Below are 20,666 nucleotides of genomic sequence, written 5' to 3' on the forward strand. Positions count from 1 at the left end.
AACGAGCCCCATTCAACATCAGGGAGGTTAAAGTCACTCAAGAAAACTTTGTTTACACAATTTTCCATGACCTGTTTACATCTCTGTTCCTCTATCACCCTCTGGCTGCTGGGAGGCCTGTCGTGCAATCCCATCAAACTGCTTGCACCCTTCCTGTTCCAGAGCTGTACCCATAAGGCCTTGCTGGATGACCCCTTCAAGGTGACCGCCCCCCCCCACCCCCCCCCACATCAGTACAGCTGTGGAATTCTCCCTCATCAGATACAAAAATCTCCCATCTCTTTTACACCCCCCCATCTCGCTATAAACATCCCCAAACGTTAAGCTGCCAGTCTTGTCCCTCTCTTAGAAGAGAAAATGAGGTCTGCAGATGCTGGAGATCAGAAATGGAAATGTGTTGCTGGAGAAGCGCAGCAGGTCAGGCAGCATCTAGGGAACAGGAGAATCGACTAATGCCCGAAACGTCGATTCTCCTGTTCCCTAGACGCTGCCTGACCTGCTGCGCTTCTCCAGCAACACATTTCCATCTCTTGTCCCTCTCTTAACCAAGCCTCTGCAATAGATATGTCATCACTGTTATATGAATTACTCCAAACTTTTAAGTTTATCTGCTTTACCTTTTATAGTCCTCACATTAAAACAAATACACTTCAGACTGCCAGTCTCACTGTGTTCAGTAACCTCTCCCAGTCTCTTTTGCCTCTTCACTTTACTGGCCGAGGTCTGTGACCCCTCCTCGGTCATTTTACTTGTTAACCTCCTGCTCTCATTCCTATCCCGCTGCCACACTAGTTTAATCCCTCCCGAGTGGCATTAGCAAACATTCCTGTTGGTACCCCTCCAGTTTGGGTGCATTCTTCCTCCTTGTACATGTCCCACCATCCATCCTCCTTGTACGTGTCCCACCTTCCTCCTTGTACATGTCCCACCTTCCATCCCACTTGTACATGTCCCACCTTCCTCCTTGTACATGTCCAACCTTCCATCCCACTCGTACATGTCCCACCTTCCTCCTTGTACATGTCCCACCATCCATCCTCCTTGTACATGTCCCACCTTCCTCCTTGTACATGTCCCATCTTCCATCCCCCTTGTACATGTCCCACCTTCCTCGTTGTACATGTCCCACCTTCCATCCCCCTTGTACATGTCCCACCTTCCATCCTCCTTGTACATGTCCTTCCATCCTCCTTGTACATGTCCCACCATCCTCCTTGTACATGTCCCACCTTCCTCCTTGTACATGTTCCATCTTCCATTCTCCTTTTACATGTCCCACCTTCCATCCTCCTTGTACATGTCCCACCTTCCATCCCCCTTGCACATGTCCCACCTTCCTCCTTGTACATCTCCCACCATCCATTCTCCTTGTACATGTCCAACCATCCATCCTCCTTGTACATGTCGCAGCTTCCATCCTCCATGTACATGTCCCACCTTCCATCCTCCTTGTACATGTCCCACCTTCCATCCTCCTTGTACATGTCCCACCATCCATCCTCCTTGTACATGTCCCACCTTCCATCCTCCTTGTACATGTCCCACCTTCCATCCCCCTTGTATATGTCCCACCTTCCATCCTCCTTGTACATGTCCCACCATCCTCCTTGTACATGTCCCACCATCCTCCTTGTACATGACCCACATTCCTCCTTGTACATGTTCCATCTTCCATCCTCCTTGTACATGTCCCACCTTCCATCCCCCTTGTACATGTCCCACCTTCCTCCTTGAATATGTCTCACCTTCCATCCTTCTTGTACATGTCCCACCATACTCCTTGTACAAGTCCCACCATCCCCCTTGTACATGTCCCACCTTCCATCCTACTTGTACATGTCCCACCTTCCATCCTCCTTGTACATGTCCCACCTTCCAACTTCCTTGTAAATGTCCCACCTTCCATCCTCCTTGTACATGTCCCACCATCCATCCTCCTTGTACATGTCCCACCTTCCATCCACCATGTACATGTCCCATCTTCCATCCTCCTTGTACATGTCCCACCTTCCAATCCCCTTGCACATGTCCCACCTTCCTCCTTGAACATCTCCCACCATCCATCCTCCTTGTACATGTCCCACCATCCATCCTCCTTGTTCATGTCCCACCATCCTCCTTGTACATGTCCCACCTTACATCCACCTTGTACATGTCCTACCTTCCATCCTCCTTGTACATGTCCCACATTCCTCCTTGTACATGTCCCACCATCTATCCTCCTTGTACATGTCCCACCATCCTTCCTCCTTATACATGTCCCAACATCCTCCTTGTACATGTCCCACCTTACATCCACCTTGTACATGTCCCACCTTACATCCACCTTGTACATGTCCTACCTTCCATCCTCCTTGTACATGTCCCAACTTCCTCCTTGTACATGTCCTACCATCTACCCTCCTTGTACATGTCCTGCCTTACATCCTCCTTGTACATGTCCCACCTTCCATCCTCCTTGTACATGTCCCACCTTCCATCCCCCTTGCACATGTCCCACCTTCCTCCTTGAACATGTCCCACCATCCATCCTCCTTGTACATGTCCCACCATCCATCCTCCTTGTTCATGTCCCACCATCCTCCTTGTACATGTCCCACCTTACATCCACCTTGTACATGCCCCACCATCCATCCGACTTGTACATGTCCTACCTTCCATCCTCCTTGTACATGTCCCACCTTCCTCCTTGTACATGTCCCACCATCTATCCTCCTTGTACATGTCCTGCCTTACATCCTCCTTGTACATGTCCCACCATCCTTCCTCCTTATACATGTCCCAACATCCTCCTTGTACATGTCCCTAATTCCATCCACCTTATACATGTGCCACCTTCTATCCTCCTTGTACATGTCCCACCTTTCATCATCCTTGTACATGTCCCACCTTCCATCCTCCTTGTACATGCCCCACCTTCCATCCTCCTTGTACATGTCCCACCGTCCATCCTCCTTGTACATGTCCCACCATCCATCCGACTTGTACATGTCCCACCAACCATCCTCCTTGTACATGTCCCACCTTCCATCCTCCCATCCTCCTTGTACATGTCCCACCTTCCATCCTCCTTGTACATGTCCCACCTTTCATCCTCCTTGTACATGTCCCCCCTTCCATCCTCCTTGTACATGTCCCACCATCCTCCTTGTACATGTCCCACCTTCCATCCTCCTTGTACATGTCCCACCTTCCATCCTCCTTGTAAATGTCCCACCTTCCTCCTTGTACATGTCCCACCATCCTCCTTGTACATGTCCCATCATCCCCCTTGTACATGTCCCACCTGCTCTGGAAGACATTGTCCACATATCTGAAGCTCTCCCTCCTACACCAATATCTTTAGCCACATATTTAAATGTACTGTCTTCCTATTCCCAGCCTCACTGGCATTTGGCACGGGCAGTAATCCCGAGGTGACAACTCTAGAGAGGCCCTGCGTTTTGACTTCTGACCCGACTCTCTGTATTCCCTTTGCAGCACCTTGTCGCTCTTCCTGCCAATGCTGTGAGTACCAATGTGTGCCATGGCTTCGAGCTGCTCCCTCATTATTTTGAGAATGTCCTGCGCCCACTCAGAAGTATCCTTGACCCTGGTGCTAGGGAGGCAACACACCATCCTGAAGTCTCTACAGAAAGGCCTGTCCGTGCCCCTGATGATTGAGACCCCTGTTACTACTGCTGTTCTGCCCTCTGACCTCCCTGCTATGGTGCCATTGCTCTGTCTGCTGCTATTGTCCCCTGGTAGGCAGTATCCCCCTGCAGTATCCCTTGTTAGGAAGGAGATGGCTATGGGCCATAGACCTATTGGGTTGAATAGCCTCCTCTGTCTTTTTCTATGCAATAGTCTGTCAAACACTGTGTGCCTCGAGAGAGATAAAGCAAATAATTTGGAGCCTTTCCTGAGTTATAACACTAAAATCTCTGACTACTTCAAAAATGCTTAAAGCAAGTCTCCTTTCACAAGGGTTGAGAAAGAAAAACACCCCATCAGGCCAACTATAATCAGTACTTGTACAAAATATTAGTGGGAACATTGTAACGGTCATGCAGTGTCTGAACAGTTGGTTATAATTCCATACAATTTGCACATTGCAGATTCTGATTCCACACAGTAACAGGACCAGTGAGGCTCTGTATAATAAACTCAGTGTGCTCAAGTTACAAGAAACCATCCCACGGGTATGTGACCAATTTTATGCATGCTAATGTGTGGAAACTCTATCATGTCCCAGTGGTATTTGTGTGAGGAAAGTAGTTCAAATGTGTCTCCATCATTTTCCACATTGCGTACGTTCAGTTTATCTCAATACCATTCCTGATTGATGCTGTAAGTGATCCTGTGGTGCATGGACATACACTGACCACTCCCCCCAACCCAGGTACAGCCCAGGCACTGCTTTACTGCTTGTCAACTTGACTTGCACCAGGAGGTTGGGCTGGGAGCCCTGACGCCTGGCTAATTCCCGGTTTCCCGCCACGTCTTGAGTCAGGGACGGGATGCTGTTTCAGACGGAGAAACGCCTCATTGGCCCACCGAGCGGCTTCAATCAGGAGTGGGTCGGAGGCGGGTGATGGATAGGCAAGGTCTTCTGTAGCAATGGGCAGCAGCACTGAGTCAACCTGAGGGTACTTCATGGGACGTGGGAGATAGTGGTACTGTCACTGGTTTGAATCCCACAAGGCAGCTGGTGGAAATTAAATTGAGTTAATAAATCTGGAATTAAAAGCTAGTGTCAGTGATGTGACCATGTGACCAGTAATGTCCTCTAGGGAGGGAAATCTGCCATCCTTACCTGGTCTGGCCTACCCGTGACTCCAGACCCAAGAAATGTGGTTGATTCTTAACTGCTCTCCAAAATTGCTGACCAAGCAACTCCCTGCAAGGGCAATTAGGAACAGACAGTGAATGTTGGCCCTGCTGATGGTTATGTGAGGGTATAAAGGTCTGAAAGGGTTAATTTGAGGAGTGTGTTTAGTGCCACCCAATGTAATGATGTCATTCAGGCTGAGACTCGGGAACAGCAAAGAGCTGGTCATTGACTTCAGGAAGCAAGGTGGACGGCTCGCTACTGTCTTCATCAAAGGTGCTGAGGTGAAGAGGGTTGACAGCTTCCAGTTCCTTGGCGTGATGATCACCAACAATCAGTCCGAGGAGAGAGTGAGGGCTGCAGATGCTGGAGATCAGAGCTTAAAAATGTGTTGCTGGAAAAGCGCAGCAGGTCAGGCAGCATCCAAGGAGCAGGAGAATCGACGTAAGGGCTTATGCCCGAAACATCGATTCTCCTGTTCCTTTGATGCTGCCTGACCTGCTGCACAATCAGTCCTAGTCCACCTACGTTGATGCTATGGTCAAGAAAGCACAACACCTCCTCTGATTCATAGAGAACACGGAACATTACAGCACAATACAGGCCCTTCGGCCCTCAATGTTGCATTGACCTGTGTAACCAATCTGAAGCCCATCAATCCTACACTATTCCATTCTCATCCATATGTTTATCTAATGACCATTTAAATGTCCGTAAAAATGGCGAGTCTGCTATTGTTACAGGGAGACCGTTCCATGTCCCTACTACTCTCTGAGTAAAGAAACTACCTCTGACATCTGTCCTAAATCTATCACCCTTCAGTTTAAAGCTATGCCCCTCATGCTAGCCATCGCCATCCAAGGAAAAAGGCTCTCGATGTCTGCCCTATCTAATCCTCTGATTATCTTATGTCTCAATTAAGTCCCCTCTCAAATTACTTCTCTCTAACAAAAACAGCCTCAAATTTCTCAGCCTTTCCTCATAAGATCTCCCCTCCATACCAGGCAACATCCTAGTAAATCTCCTCTGCACCCCTTTCCAAAGCTTCCACATCCTTCCTATAACGTGGTGACCAGAACTGTATGCAGTGCTCTAAGTGCAGATGTACCAGAGTTTTGTACAGCTGCAGCATGACCTCATGGCTCCGAAACTCAATTCCTCTACTAATAAAAGCTAACACACTGAATGCCTTCTTAACAACCCTATCAACCTGGGTGGCAATTTTCAGGGATCTATGCACATGGACACTGAGATCTCTCTGTTAACCCACACTACCAAGAATCATACCATTAGCCCAGTACTCTGCATTCCTGTTGCTCCTTCCAAAGTGAATCACCTCATACTTTTCCACATTAAACTCCATTTGCCAGCTCTCAACCCAGCTCTGCAGCTTATCTATGTCCCTTTGTAACCTGCAACATCCTTCAGCACTATCCACAACCCAACCGACCTTAGTGTCATCTGCAAATTTACTAACCCATCCTTCTATGCCCTCCTCTTGGTCATTTATAAAAATGACAAACAGCAGTGACTCCAAAACAGATCCTTGCGGTACCCCACTAGTAACTGAACTCCCGGATGAACATTTCCCATCAATCACCACAGTCCGTCTATTTTCAGTGAGCCAATTTCTGATCCAAGCCACTAAATCACCCTCAATCCCATGCCTCTGTATCTTCTGCAATACCTTACAGTGGGGAACCTTATCGAACTGAAATCCATATACACCACATCAAACGCTTTACCATCCACCTGTTTGATCACCTTCTCAAAGAACTCAATCAGGATTGTGAGGCACGATCTACCCTTCACAAAACCATGCTGACTATCCCTAATCAACTAATTCCTCTCTAGATGATTATAAAACCGATCTCTTATAACTCTTTACTCTTATAACACTTTACCCAGTGCTGAAGTAAGGCTCAGTGGTCTATGATTACCAGGGTTGTCTCTACTCCCCTTCTTGAACAAGGGGACAACATTTACGAACCTCAAATCCGCTGGTACTATTCCTGTAGACAATGACGACCTAAAGATCAAAGCCTAAGGCTCGGCAATCTCCTCCCTGCCTTCCCAGAGAATCCCAGGATAAATCCCATCCAGTCCAGGGGACTTATCTGTTTTCACATTTTACAGAATTGCTAACACTTCCTCCTTGTGAACCTCAATCCTGTCTACTCTAATGGCCTGTAACTGATTATTTTCCTTGACAATTGTCTTTTTTCTGTTTTAATACTGACGAGAAATATTCATTTACTGCTTCTCCTGTCTCTTCGCACTGCATGCAGTCAAAGTGAGGACTGCAGGTGCTGGAGATCAGAGTCGAGCGTGTGGTGCTGGAAAAGCACAGCAGGTCAGGCAGCATCCGAGGAGCAGGAGAATCGACGTTTCAGGCATAAGCCCCAGCATCTGCAGTCCTAGCTTTCCCAGCGTTGAATATGTTTAAGGCAGAGTAAGATGGATTCTGGTTATCACAGGGAATCAAAATTTATTGAAGATTGACAGGAATCTGCCATTCAAAGTGGATCAACGAGGATCTTACCGAATGGCAGAGGAGCTGAATGGCCTACTTCCATTCCATGTTGTATGTTCATATCCTAGAATTGCAGCATTGTCATGGCACAGAGGAGGCCATTTGTCCCATCCAGTTACCAATCTGCTGCCTTCTTCCCCATGACCTTGCACATTATTCTGATCCAGATAACCATCCAACACACTCTTGACTGCCTTAATGGAGCCTGCTTCCACCCCATTTCCAGGCAGTGTAGTCCAGACCCTGAAGTCCCCGCTGTGAGAAAACGTTTGTCCTTCCATCGCCCTTGCTTCATTTGCACATCACCGCGAACCTATGCTCTCTCATTTTGTTTCCTGTTCCTAGCAGGAACAGCTTCCCCACATCGACTTTAATCGATCCAGCCCAGCTCATGACTTTGGAAACTTCAATCAAATCTCCTCTCAGTTTCCTTCTCTCCAAAGAAACCAGCCCCAACTTCTTCAATCTATCCTTATCACTGAAGGGGGACTTTGCAGGGTCAACCAGGCTGTGTCTGTAATTGACTTTGATGCCAGGTGGTCTGTCTGGTTTTGTTTTTTGTTTTGTTGAGATTTTGTAGCAGTTGGAAAAACTGGGTGTCTAGCTAGGCCAGTTCAGGGGGCAATTGAGAGTCAACCACATTGCTGTGGGTCTGGAGTCACATGTAGGCCAGACCAGGTGAGGACAGCAGATTTCCCCTTCCCTGAAGGATATTAGTGCCCCAGATGGGGTTTTTACAACAATCAACAATGGTTTCATGGTCATCAGTAGATTCTTAATTCCAGACTTCTTTAATTGAATTTAAATTCCAGTATCTGCTGTAGTGAACATTAGCTGAGTTTGTGGGCTAATAGTCAAACCACTAGACTATTGCTTGGTCACAAGTCTGTCTAAATGCCTCTTAAATGTTGCTCTCATCTCTGCTTTGACCACCTCCCCTGGCAGCATATCCCAGGCACTACCCTACTCTGTGTAAAAACAAGAACTTTGCTCACACATCTCCCTTTCATCTTACCCCCTTTCACTTTCAACCTGTGGCCCTACTATTTGATATTTTCAGTCCATCCAATCCTCTCATGATTTAGTATACTCCGATCAAGTTTCCCTTCAGCCTTCTGAAGCTCTCCTGCAATTAATCCACCAACCTCTCCTTATGGCTAATATACTCCAACCCACACAACATCCTGGTAACCAAAAGAGAAAATGCTGGAAAATCTCAGCAGGTCTGGCAGTAAGGAGGGAAAAGAGCTGACGTTTCGAGTCTAACTGACTCTTTGTCAAAACGCTTTGACAAAGGGTCAGTTAGACTCGAAACGTCAGCTCTTTTCTCTCCTTACAGGTGCTGCCAGACCTGCTGAGATTTTCCAGCATTTTCTCTTTTGGTTTCAGATTCCAGCATCCGCAGTAATTTGCTTTTATCCAACATCCTGGTAAACCTGTTTTACACCCTCTCCAAATCCACCATATCCTTCCTACAGTCTGCAGACCAGAACTGCACACAGAACTCCAAATGTGGCCTGCCCAAAGCTGCGACATGACTTGTCAACTTTTATACTCAGTGCCCCGCCTGCTTTCTCTATCAAGTTATCCACTTGTCTTACCACTTTCAAGGAGCTATGGACTTGTTCCCCAAGATCCCTCTGCTTCTAAGGATCCTGCCATTTACTATATACTTTCCTCTTGTAGTTGACTTCCCAAATACATCACCTCACCCTTGTCCACATTAAACTCCAGCTGATCTATATCCTGCTGCATCCTATTTATAGAGACAAAAATAAACTGCAGATGCTGGAATCCAAAGTAGATTAACAGGAGGCTGGAAGAACACAGCAAGCCAGGCAGCATGAAGAGGTGGAGAAGTCAACATTTCAGGTGTAACCCTTCCTTCCTTCTCCACCTCTGTTGCCTGGCTTGCTGTGTTCTTCCAGCCTCTTGCTTGCATCCTTTTTATAACCTTCCTCACTGAGCACAATTCCACCAATTTTCATGTCGCCTGCAAACTTACGAATCAGACCACCTACATTTTCATCCAAAATAAACAATAGAGGTCCGAGCACTGCTCCTTGTGGATCACCACTGGTCACAGACTCCACTCAGAAAAATACCCCTCCACAACTAACCCTCTGTCTTCTATGGTCAAACTCATTTTGATTCCAACTCGCCGTGTGACTTAATCTTCTGGACCAGCCTATCATGAGGGACCTTGTCAAATGCTTGAGTAAAGACCATGTAGACAACAACCGTTCCCTGGCCTCATCAGTCATCTTTGTCACTTCCTCAAAAACTTGAATCAGGTTTGTGAGACAGGACACCCACTGCATAAAACCACGCTGACGATCCCTAATAAATCCATTCTTTTCCAAATGCTGTCTCGAAGAATCTTCTCCAATAATTTCCCGACCAGTCATGTAAGGCTCCCCTCTACACTCTCTCTGCTGCATTTCCTATAGTGGACACCCAGAACTGTACGCAACATTCCAGCTGGGCTCTAAAAGATGTCTTGTACGAGTTCAACATCACCTTCCTTACTCTTGTCCCTGGAGGTCACAATTAATGAAGCCGAGGATACTGCATGCTTTATTCACTGTGCTCTCCACCTTCAGTGATCTGTGACCTAGGTCCCTCTGCTCATGTACCCCCCCCCCCCCACCCCTTTACAATTGTACCCCCAATTCTCACCCCCACTCTGTGTATAGTGCCCTCCTACTGCCTCCACTGCCTGTCATGTACATGTCTTCTTCTTCTTTGCTTGCTGCAAGATTTCCGGAAAGCTCCAGGCTCTCAGCTGCCAGGTTCTTGGGTTAATTGGAGAGAACAAATAATGCCTGAGATTCCGGTCGTGTACAGAACGGTGTGGGCTGTATAGAGTTCTCACTTCCCACTGGGAGCTTGGCTGCAGCTGTTGTCTGATTCAGGCTGTAATGCGCAAACACTGCAATCGCTGCTGACGAATGTTCTTGTGTCCTCAGTTTGACTGGCTGCGTTATTTGAAGCTGGTCATCGATACTGATCTTTACCCTGAACTTTCACACATCAACACGTCGGAAGAGGTCATAGTCTACGTGCCGCAATACTTTAAGGATTTGTTCCAGCTGTTAGACACGGTGGATAACAGGTATTGATGCTACAGTGTGAGAGTTACCAGCTGTTACTCAGTTTTGGACCCCTCTCGTAGTTATCGAGGGGATCTCAGTGCTTGAGTTCCACCCCATGAAATAACTGTCTAATTCTATCACCCTGTCACAGAACAATCGCCAACTATGTTGTCTGGAGGATTGTGTACCGGAGGATCACTAACCTCAGTCAACGTTTCCTGACCCGCCGTCTGGAATTTTTAAAGGTAGGTGCAGAACACTGCAGGGAAGCAGGATGAGAGAGTGTAGGCAAAAGTGAGGACTGCAGATGCTGGAAACCAGAGTTTAAATCAGAGTGGTGCTGGAAAAAGCACAGCAGGTCAGGCAGCATCCGAGGAGCAGGAAAATCGACCTGTCGGGCAAAAATCCTTCATCGGGAATAGAGATGAGAGAGTGTGCCATGGCTGGCAAAGACCAGAGTGTCTTACCCATTGTATCACACACCATTTGCTCCATTGCGTCCAATAAACTGCACAGGTGAATAATAGGTAGTGGGTGTTGTGATTCGAACTGAGGAACATGATATGATGCAGAGCTGGGCTGAGGAGTGGCAGATGGAGTTCAACCCTGTCAAGTGTGAGGTTGTCCATTTTGGAAAGACAAATAAGAATGCGGAATACAGGGTTAACGGTAGGGTTCTTAGTGAGGTGGAGGAGCAGAGGAGGAAGTCGTACGAGGATAGGTTGAGAGTTCTCGGCCTTTTCTCGTTGGAACGGCGAAGGATGAGGGGTGACTTGATAGAGGTTTATAAGATGATCAGAGGAATAGATAGAGTAGACAGTCAGAAACTTTTTCCCCGGGTACAACAGAGTGTTACAAGGGGACATAAATTTAAGGTGAAGGGTGGAAGGTATAGGGGGGATGTCAGGGGTGGGTTCTTTACCCAGAGAGTGGTGGGGGCATGGAATGCGCTGCCCGTGGGAGTGGCGGAGTCAGAATCATTGGCGACCTTTAAGCGGCAATTGGATAGGTACTTAAGCTAGGACAAATGTTCGGCACAACATCGTGGGCCGAAGGGCCTGTTCTGTGCTGTATTGTTCGATGTTCTATGAGTCAATCAATTCTTTGGGAGGGGCAATGGGGTGAGATGCTAGACCAAGAGCAAAACCGGAACTGGAAACAGTACTGAATTTTGGGAACCTGTTTTCAGGTGATAACAGGGGCGACATCGCTGTCTCCACGTTGGGACAAGTGTGTGGACTTTGTTGAGTATGTTCTCCCGGATGCCGTTGGCAGGATGTTTGTTGAAGCACATTTTCAGGAGGACAAGAAACAGCTGGTAAGTATTGTTGTGTCTGTTCATCAGCTCTGTGTGTTTACCCCATTGGGTATATAAATGGGCAGCATGCTTTTTAACTACACCTTTAAAGACCTGACTGCATAATTGGCTTGTGTGAACGGTCCCATATTAACCTTCAAATCTAAACAGCCTTTACCTCTGTATTGGAGGTATCAGAATATGCAGCTGAGGTCCCTAACCTCCAGGATTTTTTAAAAATTAGATTCCCTACCGTGCGGAAACAGGCCCTTCAGCCCAACAAGTCCACACTGACCCACCAGTAACCCACCCAGTCCCATTTCCTTATTTACCCCTGACACTATGCACCTAACAAGATGGGCAATTTAGCACAGTCAATGCACCTGACCTGCACATCTTTAGACTGTGGGAGGAAACCCACACAGACACAGGGAGAATGCACAAACTCCACAGACAGTTGCCTGAGGCAAGAATTGAGCCCAGGTTCCTGGTGCTGTGAGGCTGCAGTGCTAACCACTGAGCCACCGTGCCACCCCATTATTAATGTATTAACTAAATAAATTATCTGGGTTTAATGATAAACTTGACAACAGTTACTAAAACATAAGTAGACAAAATTGAAACCCCTTCATATTAGCACGTCCTATGGATGAATCTGGACCAAGAGCTGAGAAATGGGATTAGGCTGCATGACTCTCTCTGTTGGCCAGTAGCCTCATTTGCACCATAAATCTTCATTTTCTAAATATTCTAAGTGTCTAAAGAAGACAAATGTGTATATTTTAGTGTGAGTTCCTCTGTTCTGGAATACATCCAGGGAAGTTATTTGGTTGAAAGTGAGAAATAAGAAAGGGATAATCACCTTATTGGGATTGTATTATCGACCCCCCTGTAGTCAGTGGGAAATTGAGAAGCAAATTTGTAAGGGGATTCCAGTTATCTGTAAGAATAATAGGGTGGTTATGGTAGGGGACTTTAACTTTCCAAACATCGACTGGGACTGCCATAACGTTAAGGGTTTAGATGGAGAGGAACTTGTTAAGTGTGTACAAGACAATTTTCTGATTCAGTATGTGGATGTACCTATTAGAGAAGGTGCAAAACTTGACCTACTCTTGGGAAATAAGGCAGGGCAGGTGTCTGAGGTGTCAGTGGGCGAGCACTTTGGGGCCAGCAACCATGATTCCATTAGTTTAAAATAGTGATGGAAAAGGATGGACCGGATCTAAACGTTGAAGTGCTAAATTGGAGGAAGGCCAATTTTGACAGTTTTAGGCAGGAACTTTCAAAGGTTGATTGGGAGTGGATGTCTGCAAGTAAAGGGAAATGGAAAGCCTTCAAAAATGAGATAATGCGAGTCTCGAGTCTCTTAGGGTGAAAGGCACGGCTGGTAGGTATAGGGAATGCTGGATAGCTAGAGAAAATAAGGGTTTGGTCAAGAAAAAGAAAGAAGGATATGTCAAGTATAGACATGAGAGATCAAGAGAATCCTTAGAGTATAAAGGCAAGTAGGAGTATACTTAAGAGGGAAATCAGGAGGGCAAAAATGGGACGTGTGATAGCTTTGGCAAATTCTAAAAGAGAATCCAAAGGATTTTTATAAATATTTTAAGGACAAAAGGGTAACTAAGAAGAGAATAGGATTAGCAAGGCAACCTATGTGTGGAACAGCAGGAGATGGGGGAGACACTAAATGAGTATTTTGCATCAGTGTTTACTGTGGAGAAGGACATGGAAGATATAGACTGTGGGGATACAGATGGTGATATCTTGAAAAATGTCCATATTACAGAGGAGGAGGTGCTGGATGTCTTTAAATGCATAAAGGTGGATAAATCCCCTGGGCCTGATCAGGTGTATCCTCTAACTCTGCGGGAAGCTAGGGAAGTGATTGCTGGGCCTCTTGCTGAGATATTTGCATCATCGATAGTCATAGGTGAGGTGCCAGAAGACTAGAGGTTGGCAAACGTGGTGCCACTGTTTAAGAAAGGTGGTAAGGACAAGTCACTATAGACCAGTGAGCCTGACCTCGGTAGTGGGCAAGTTGTTGGAGGGAATCGTAAGGGATAGGAATTATAAATGTTTGGAAAGGCGAGGACTGATTTGGGATAGTCAACATGGCTTTGTGCATGGGAACTCATGTCTCACTAACTTGATTGACGTTTTTGAAGAAATAATGAAGAGTATTGATGAGGACATAGGAGTGGACATGATCTGTATGGACTTCAATAAGGCATTCGACAAGGTTCCTCATGGTAGACTGACAGGATTAGATCACATGGTCTACAGGGAGAACTAGTCAATTGGATACAGAACTGGCTTGAAGGTAGAAGACAGAGGGTGGTGGTGGAAAGTTGCTTTTCAGACTGGAGGCCTGTGACCAGTGGAGTGCCGCAAGGGTCCAGAGTTAGTACGTTTGCTGATGACACCAAAGTTGGAGGTGTAGTTGACAGTGAAGAAGGTTACCTCAGATTACAATGGGATCTTGACTAGATGGGCCATTCAGCTGACAAGTGTGACAGATTTAATTTAGATAAATATTGAGGTGCTGTATTTTGGAAAAGCAAATCAGAGCAGGACTTAACCACTTAATGGTAAGGTCCTGGAGAGTGTTGTTGAATAGAGATCTTGGATTGCAGGTTCATAGCTCCTTGACAGTGGAGTCACGGGTAGATAGGATAGTGAAGGGGGCGTTTGGTATGCTTTCCTTTATTGGTCAGAGTATTGAGTACAGGAGTTGGGAGGCCATGTTGCGGCTGTACAGGACATTGGTTAGGCCGCTGTTGGAATACTGCGCACAATTCTGGTCTCCTTCCTATCGGAAGAATGTTGTGAAACTTGAAAGGCTTCAGAAAAGATGTCTTGCTCATTCATGGGATAAGGGCATCGCTGGCTATGCCAGCATTTATTGCCCAGAGTCCTTAACTAATAACTGCTGAGGTTAACGTTACATCATAGCACACCTCAAAAGGTTATTTGCCAATTTATTAAACCCTCTCTCGACAGTATAGTGGAGAGGTATAGTATCTGAATTTCGAGTTGGGAGCACCAGCATAAACAGAAACGTCTCACAAGGATGTTGCCGGGGTTGAAGAGTTTGAGTCATAAGAGGCTGAATAGGCTGGGGTTATTTTCCCTGGAGTTTCATAGGCTGAGGGGTGACGTTAGAGAAGTTTATAAAATCATGACGGGCATGGATAGGGTGAATAGCCAAGGTCTTTTCCCTGGGATAGAGGGGTCCAAAACCAGAGGGCATAGATTTAAGGTGAGAGGGAAAAGATGTAAAAGGGACCTAAGGATGCCTTTTCATGCACAGGGTGGTGCATCGATGGGATGAGTTGCCAGAGAAAATGTTGGAGGTGGGTACAATTATAACATTTAAGAGGCAACTGGTTGTGTATATGAATAGAATGGTTTTAAATTTTCTAAATTTGATAAAATTCAGAAGCCTGAAGTGCAAAGAGACTTGGGAGTTCTAGTCCAGGATTCTCTCGAGGTAAACTTGGAGGTTGAGTCAAGAGTTAGGAAGGCAAACGCAATGATGGCATTTAGTTTGAGAGGACTTGAATATAAAAGTAGAGATGTGGTTCTGAGGCACTACAAGGCTCTGGTCAGACTATGTATGGAGTATTGTGCGCAGTTTTAGGCCCCATATCTCAGGAAGGATGGGGCTCAGAGGAGGTTCACAAGAACGGTCCCAGGAATGAAAAGCTTAACATGTGAGGAACATTTGAGGTCTCTGGGCCTATACTCGATGGAATGTAGAAGGATGGGGGAGGGGAGGGATCTAATTGAAACTTATGGAATACTGAATGGCCTGGACAGAGTGGATGTTGGGAAGATGTTTGCATTGGTAGCAGAGACGAGGACCCGAGGGCACAGCCTTAGAATAAAGGGAAGGCCTTGTAGAACGGAGATAAGGAGAAGTTTCAGCCAGAGAGCGGGGAATTCATTGCCACAGAAGGCTGTGAAGGCCAGGTCAGTGAGTATATTTAAGACAGAGATAGATAGGTTCTTGAATATCAAGGGGATCAAGGGTTACAGGGAGAAAGTAGGGGAATGGGGTTGAGAAACGTATCAGCCATGATTGAGTGGCAGAGCAGACTTGATGGGCTGAATGGCCTAATTTCTGCTCCTATGTCTTATGGTCTTATGCGTTAGAGGGATATGGGCCAAATGCTGGCAATTGGGATTAGATTAAATTAGGATATCTGGTTGACACAAATGAATTAGCCAAAAGGGTCTGTTTTCATGCTGTACATCTCTATGACTCTGAAACAGCTCTGACAAGCCACTCAGTTCAAGGGACAAGGAAACAAGAGCTAGAATCTGGGGTTTGGAAGTGTTAGAACTACTTTCCAGTATGGACAGTACGGGCTGAATGGCCTCCTTCTGGTGCTGCAGATCTCTCTACTTTTCTAAAATCCATGGATTAAAACTGCCATGAATCCTTCCCAGTGAGGAGAGTTACCAGAAAATCACACTGACTAATTGCTGGTCTTTAATTGCCCGTCCTTTCTAAGCCCTAACTAGGGAGAAATGTGAGTGTAGGTGTCGGCTCAGAAATTCTCGGACCACACATAAGTTGCAAAAAAGCACACTTTATTTTAGTTAAGCCATCGAGAGATCAATAGTTAATAATCCAGACTGTCAATCATAAGATATCCTTGAATATGCTAATAGTAGACCTCATCTTAGTCACCCTCCCGGAAACAAATCAGTGTCAGTCTGAAATCCTTCTGCCTCCAAAGTAAATCCCCCCAAAGTCATCAAAGTCACCAGTATCCAATGCATTTTTTTCCTTAATCCTTGTCTGTCCCTTCACTGACTTCAATTCTGATGCGATTAGGCAAGATTTAGGATGCATAGGATGGGGAAAGAAACTGCAGGGGATGGGCACAATTCAAATGTGGCTCTTGTTCAAAGAACAGCTGCTGCGGGTCTTTGATAATTATATATCTATCAGGTAGGGAGGTAGTTGTTGAGAGAGGGAGCCATGGTTTGCTAAAGAAGTTGAAGCTCTTGTCAAGAGGAAGAAGGCGGCTTATGTGAGCTTGAGGCGTGAAGGCTCAGTTAGGGGGATTGAGAGTTGTACGTCAGCCAGGAAAGACCTAAAGAGAGGGCTAAGAAGAGCCAGGAGGAGACATGAGACGTTGTTGGCGGATAGGATCACGGAAAACCCTTAGGCCTTCTTTAGGTATGTCAGGATTAAAAGAATGATGAGAGTAAGATTAGGGACGATCAAAGATAGTAGTGGAAAGTTGTGTGTGGAAACTGAGGCCATCGGGAAGCACTTAATGAATACTTTTTGTCAGTATCCACGTTGGAAAAGGGCAGTGTTAGTATATGGAGATATAGGCTACAAGATTAGATGGGATTGAGGTTGACAAAGAGGAGGTTTTAGCAATTTTGGAAGATCTGAAAATAGATAAGACCCCAGGGCCAGATGGGATTTATCCTCGGATTCTCTGGGAAGCCAGGGAGGAGATTGCAGAGCCTTTGGCTTTGATCTTCATGTCATCATCATCGACAGGAGTAGTGCCAGAACCCGGAGGATAGCGAATGTTGTTCCTTTGTTTAAGAAGGGGATTTGAGACAACCCTGGTAATTATAGACCAGTGAGCCTTACTTCAGTTGTGGGTAAGATATTGGAAAAGATTATAAGAGATAGGATTTATAATCATCTGGAAAGGAATAATTTGATTATGGATAGTCAACATGTTTTTGTGAAGGGAAGGCTGTGCCTCACAAACCTCATTGAGTTCTTTGAGAAGGTGACCAAACAGCTGGATGAGGGTAAAGTGGTTGATGTGGTGTATATGGATTTCAGTAAGGTGTTTGATAAGGTTCCCCACGGTAGGCTGTTGCACAAAATACAGAGGCATGGGATTGAAGGTGATTTAGTAGGATATTGCCTGGTATGGAGGGAAGGTCTTATGAGGAAAGGCTGACGGAACTGAAGTTGTTTTCATTGGAGAGAAGATTGAGCGTTGACTTAATCGAGACGTATAAGATAATCAGAGGGTTCGATAGGACGAACAGTGAGACCATTCTTCCTCAAATGGTGAAGGCTAACATGAGGGGGGCATAGTTTTAAATTGAGGAATGATAGATTTTGGACAGATGTCAGGGGTAGTTTCTTTCCTTAGAGACTAGTAAGGGCTTGGAACGGCCTGCCTGCAACAGTAGCAGAGTCACCGACGTTAAGGGCATTTAAATGAGCATTGGACATACGTATGGATAATAATGGAACAGTATAGGTTAGATGGGCATCAGATTAATTTCACAGGCCGGTGCAACATTGCGCTGTAATGTTCTATGTTCTGTGACTCATTAACAGTCAGTCCCTGAATCCAGCAGAGTTGTCCTTGTAGTTTCACAGCCGTGGGGGTAGTCAGCAACACCTGAAACGGTGCTTTCCACCTTGGCTCCCAGTCGCTATTAAATGTGCCATCGGATGGAAATGGCTTATCGGTTATTTGTGTTCATTTCACCCATTTGTTGATATATCTCTCTCTGTCTCTCACACACACACACACACACACACACACACACACACACAGTCACTCTCACACTCTCACACACACAGTCAGTCACACACACAGACAGACACACACAGTCACTCGCACACACACAGTCGCACACACACAGTCGCACACACACAGTCATACACACACAGTCACAGACACACACAGACACAAAGTTACTCACACACACACAGTCACACAATCACAGTCACACAATCGTGCAATCATTCAAACTGGAAGTCCTTTAATTTGTATATTGCAATTTACCAAATTGCCCAATTCACACACAGAATTTATCAAAATGTCCAATTTATCTGAGGGGCCCCTAGAACAAGCCATTTTCCTGATCCGGTATTTTCTCTCACACAGTCTGAATGGGAGTAGTCTTTCCAACTACAGTGAGGGACTGTCCCATTGTACCTTATGAGTCCTTTCTCCAAAATAAACAAATTTCAACCGGCCGTATCAATACTATGGAGTGAGAAATTTACTGGGCCTGTCCTCCTTGTTCTTCATAACCTCATAACTTTAACTGGCCATATGTAAAGAAGTCAGCTCTCTAAGCCACATCCATCAGGTAATAGGGAACACTTCCCTGTCCCAACTCCTTTATTGCAGAAACAATGCAGAATAGCCAAGGTCACCCTGCAGCAACCTAAAGCACCTTCATTAAAAAAAGCCTTCAAACCTTATTCTCCCGGATTTGAGCGGCGGTTCGGTCGATCTCTCCAAGGTATAAGCCTCACTAGGCGAGGGGCTAATCGTCTGTTTGGACACAAGGAGTGGCCTTAAGGTAAAATACCCAAGGGGCTCCCACCACTGCATTACATCTGATTCAAACTTTCGGTCACTTCATCAGCCTAGAGAAATATTCCCTATGTTGGGAAGAGAATCACGGCATCAAAATTTTGGTTCAGAAAATATAGGGAAACATGTATATTGCAAAAACAGCACACGTTATTGTATTTTGGCCGGCAAGTGATCACAGTCAATAATCCAGAGGATCAATCGTAGATATCCCTGAATGTGCGAATAATTGATCTCTGATTTCTAACGGAAAGGCAGCATATTTTGTAGCCCTTAAGTGCGGAACCATTTCGCATGTTTCAGTTCCCTCACAATGTAATGTTCTCATCAGTAAAAAGTAGATAAAGCAAGCCAGTTAACAGTGTTCTGTTGATCAGTCTAATCATAAGACTGGGAAGAAGCGTATACAGAAACATCTCCAAGGTTGTACAGAGACTCCTGCATTCTTGCAATTCATGTTCTCACGGTCACTGTGACTGCAGCGTCCATTTTGAACCTGCCAGGCAAATTATTATTGCTAAATGGAGACTTACAAAATGGAAACTTTCGACTGTTGACTCCCCAACACTTTATCATAGGTTCAATAATGTAGCCATAGAAGGGACCCACCCTCTTCTGACTATCCCAGTCTGTTTTAATCCACACAGCCATTAATGAATGTTTAAAGTTGGGGCTCCTTTATTTGCAGACTGAAGACTTGGTCGCTGGCATTCGCTGGGCATTTGTGGACATGCTGGAAAAAGAAAATGACTGGATGGATCCAGAAACCAAGACCAAAGCTAAAGAGAAGGTGGGCTTTTGCATCTTTGAAAATAAGACACGTTTAAAAGATGAATTGGCCATGCTAAATTTCCCGTAGTGTTAGGTGAAGGGGTAAATGTAAGGGAATGGGTCTGGGTGGGTTGCTCTTCGGACGGTCAGTGTGGACTTGCTGGGCCGAAGGGCCTGTTTCCACACTGTAAGTAATCTAATCTAATCTAATCTTAAAGTTTGCAGGTTAGTGGCGTTGTCCTGGAGCCTTGCTCAGTCGGAGTGCAGACTGAACAAACAAGTGTTTGGGAGGGCAGACCGAAATCTGATTCACTTGTAGAGGTGCTGTCACTTACTGATCGCTCTGGATAGTGAAAAATGCAGGGAAGTCACCACGTTTGCAGAGAGTGATGCACACTCCAACTCAATCTGCATGCAGTAAACCGCATGCCAAGGGCTCCCACCACTGTGCATTTAACCGTTTTTGCTCGAGTTATATGGAGTATTGAGAAGCCACCTCTGCAGTACTGTGTTCAGTCTTAGTCCTTATTTAGGTAAGGATATAAATACCTGAGAACTGTTCAAAAAATATCCACGCGACTGACACTTGGGGCGGTGGCGCAAGTTATCATACAAAGAAAGAGCAGGCCTGTATCTGTTGACGTTTTAGAATGAGTGAGAGGTGACCTTTACCGAAACACTTAAGCTCCTGAGAAGACTTGACGGTGAGGGCTCATGGGAGACCCTGGAAGGAGGGATCGTGGTGGCGGAGGGCAGGGTGGTCTCCCATTTAAGATGGAGATGAGGAGGGATTTCTTCTCCTGAATTTTTGAAACTCTCTTCCCTG

General features: G+C 45.8%; 1 protein-coding gene across 3 annotated transcripts in view; it reads left to right on the forward strand.

Annotated features, from left to right (window-relative positions):
• The window catches only part of phex (phosphate regulating endopeptidase homolog, X-linked), a 127,830-nt gene that overhangs the window by 29,345 nt on the left and 77,819 nt on the right, over nt 1–20,666 (forward strand). For all 3 annotated transcript variants that reach the window (XM_043700276.1, XM_043700274.1, XM_043700275.1), the window contains exons 6-10: nt 4,098–4,181; nt 10,313–10,458; nt 10,590–10,683; nt 11,628–11,756; nt 19,758–19,859. In XM_043700276.1, the coding sequence (XP_043556211.1) occupies nt 4,098–4,181; nt 10,313–10,458; nt 10,590–10,683; nt 11,628–11,756; nt 19,758–19,859 (555 nt within the window). The remainder of the gene's footprint in view (nt 1–4,097; nt 4,182–10,312; nt 10,459–10,589; nt 10,684–11,627; nt 11,757–19,757; nt 19,860–20,666) is intronic.

Source organism: Chiloscyllium plagiosum, chromosome 12 (genome assembly GCF_004010195.1).
Source record: "Chiloscyllium plagiosum isolate BGI_BamShark_2017 chromosome 12, ASM401019v2, whole genome shotgun sequence".
NCBI classification, from domain to species: Eukaryota; Metazoa; Chordata; class Chondrichthyes; order Orectolobiformes; family Hemiscylliidae; genus Chiloscyllium; species Chiloscyllium plagiosum.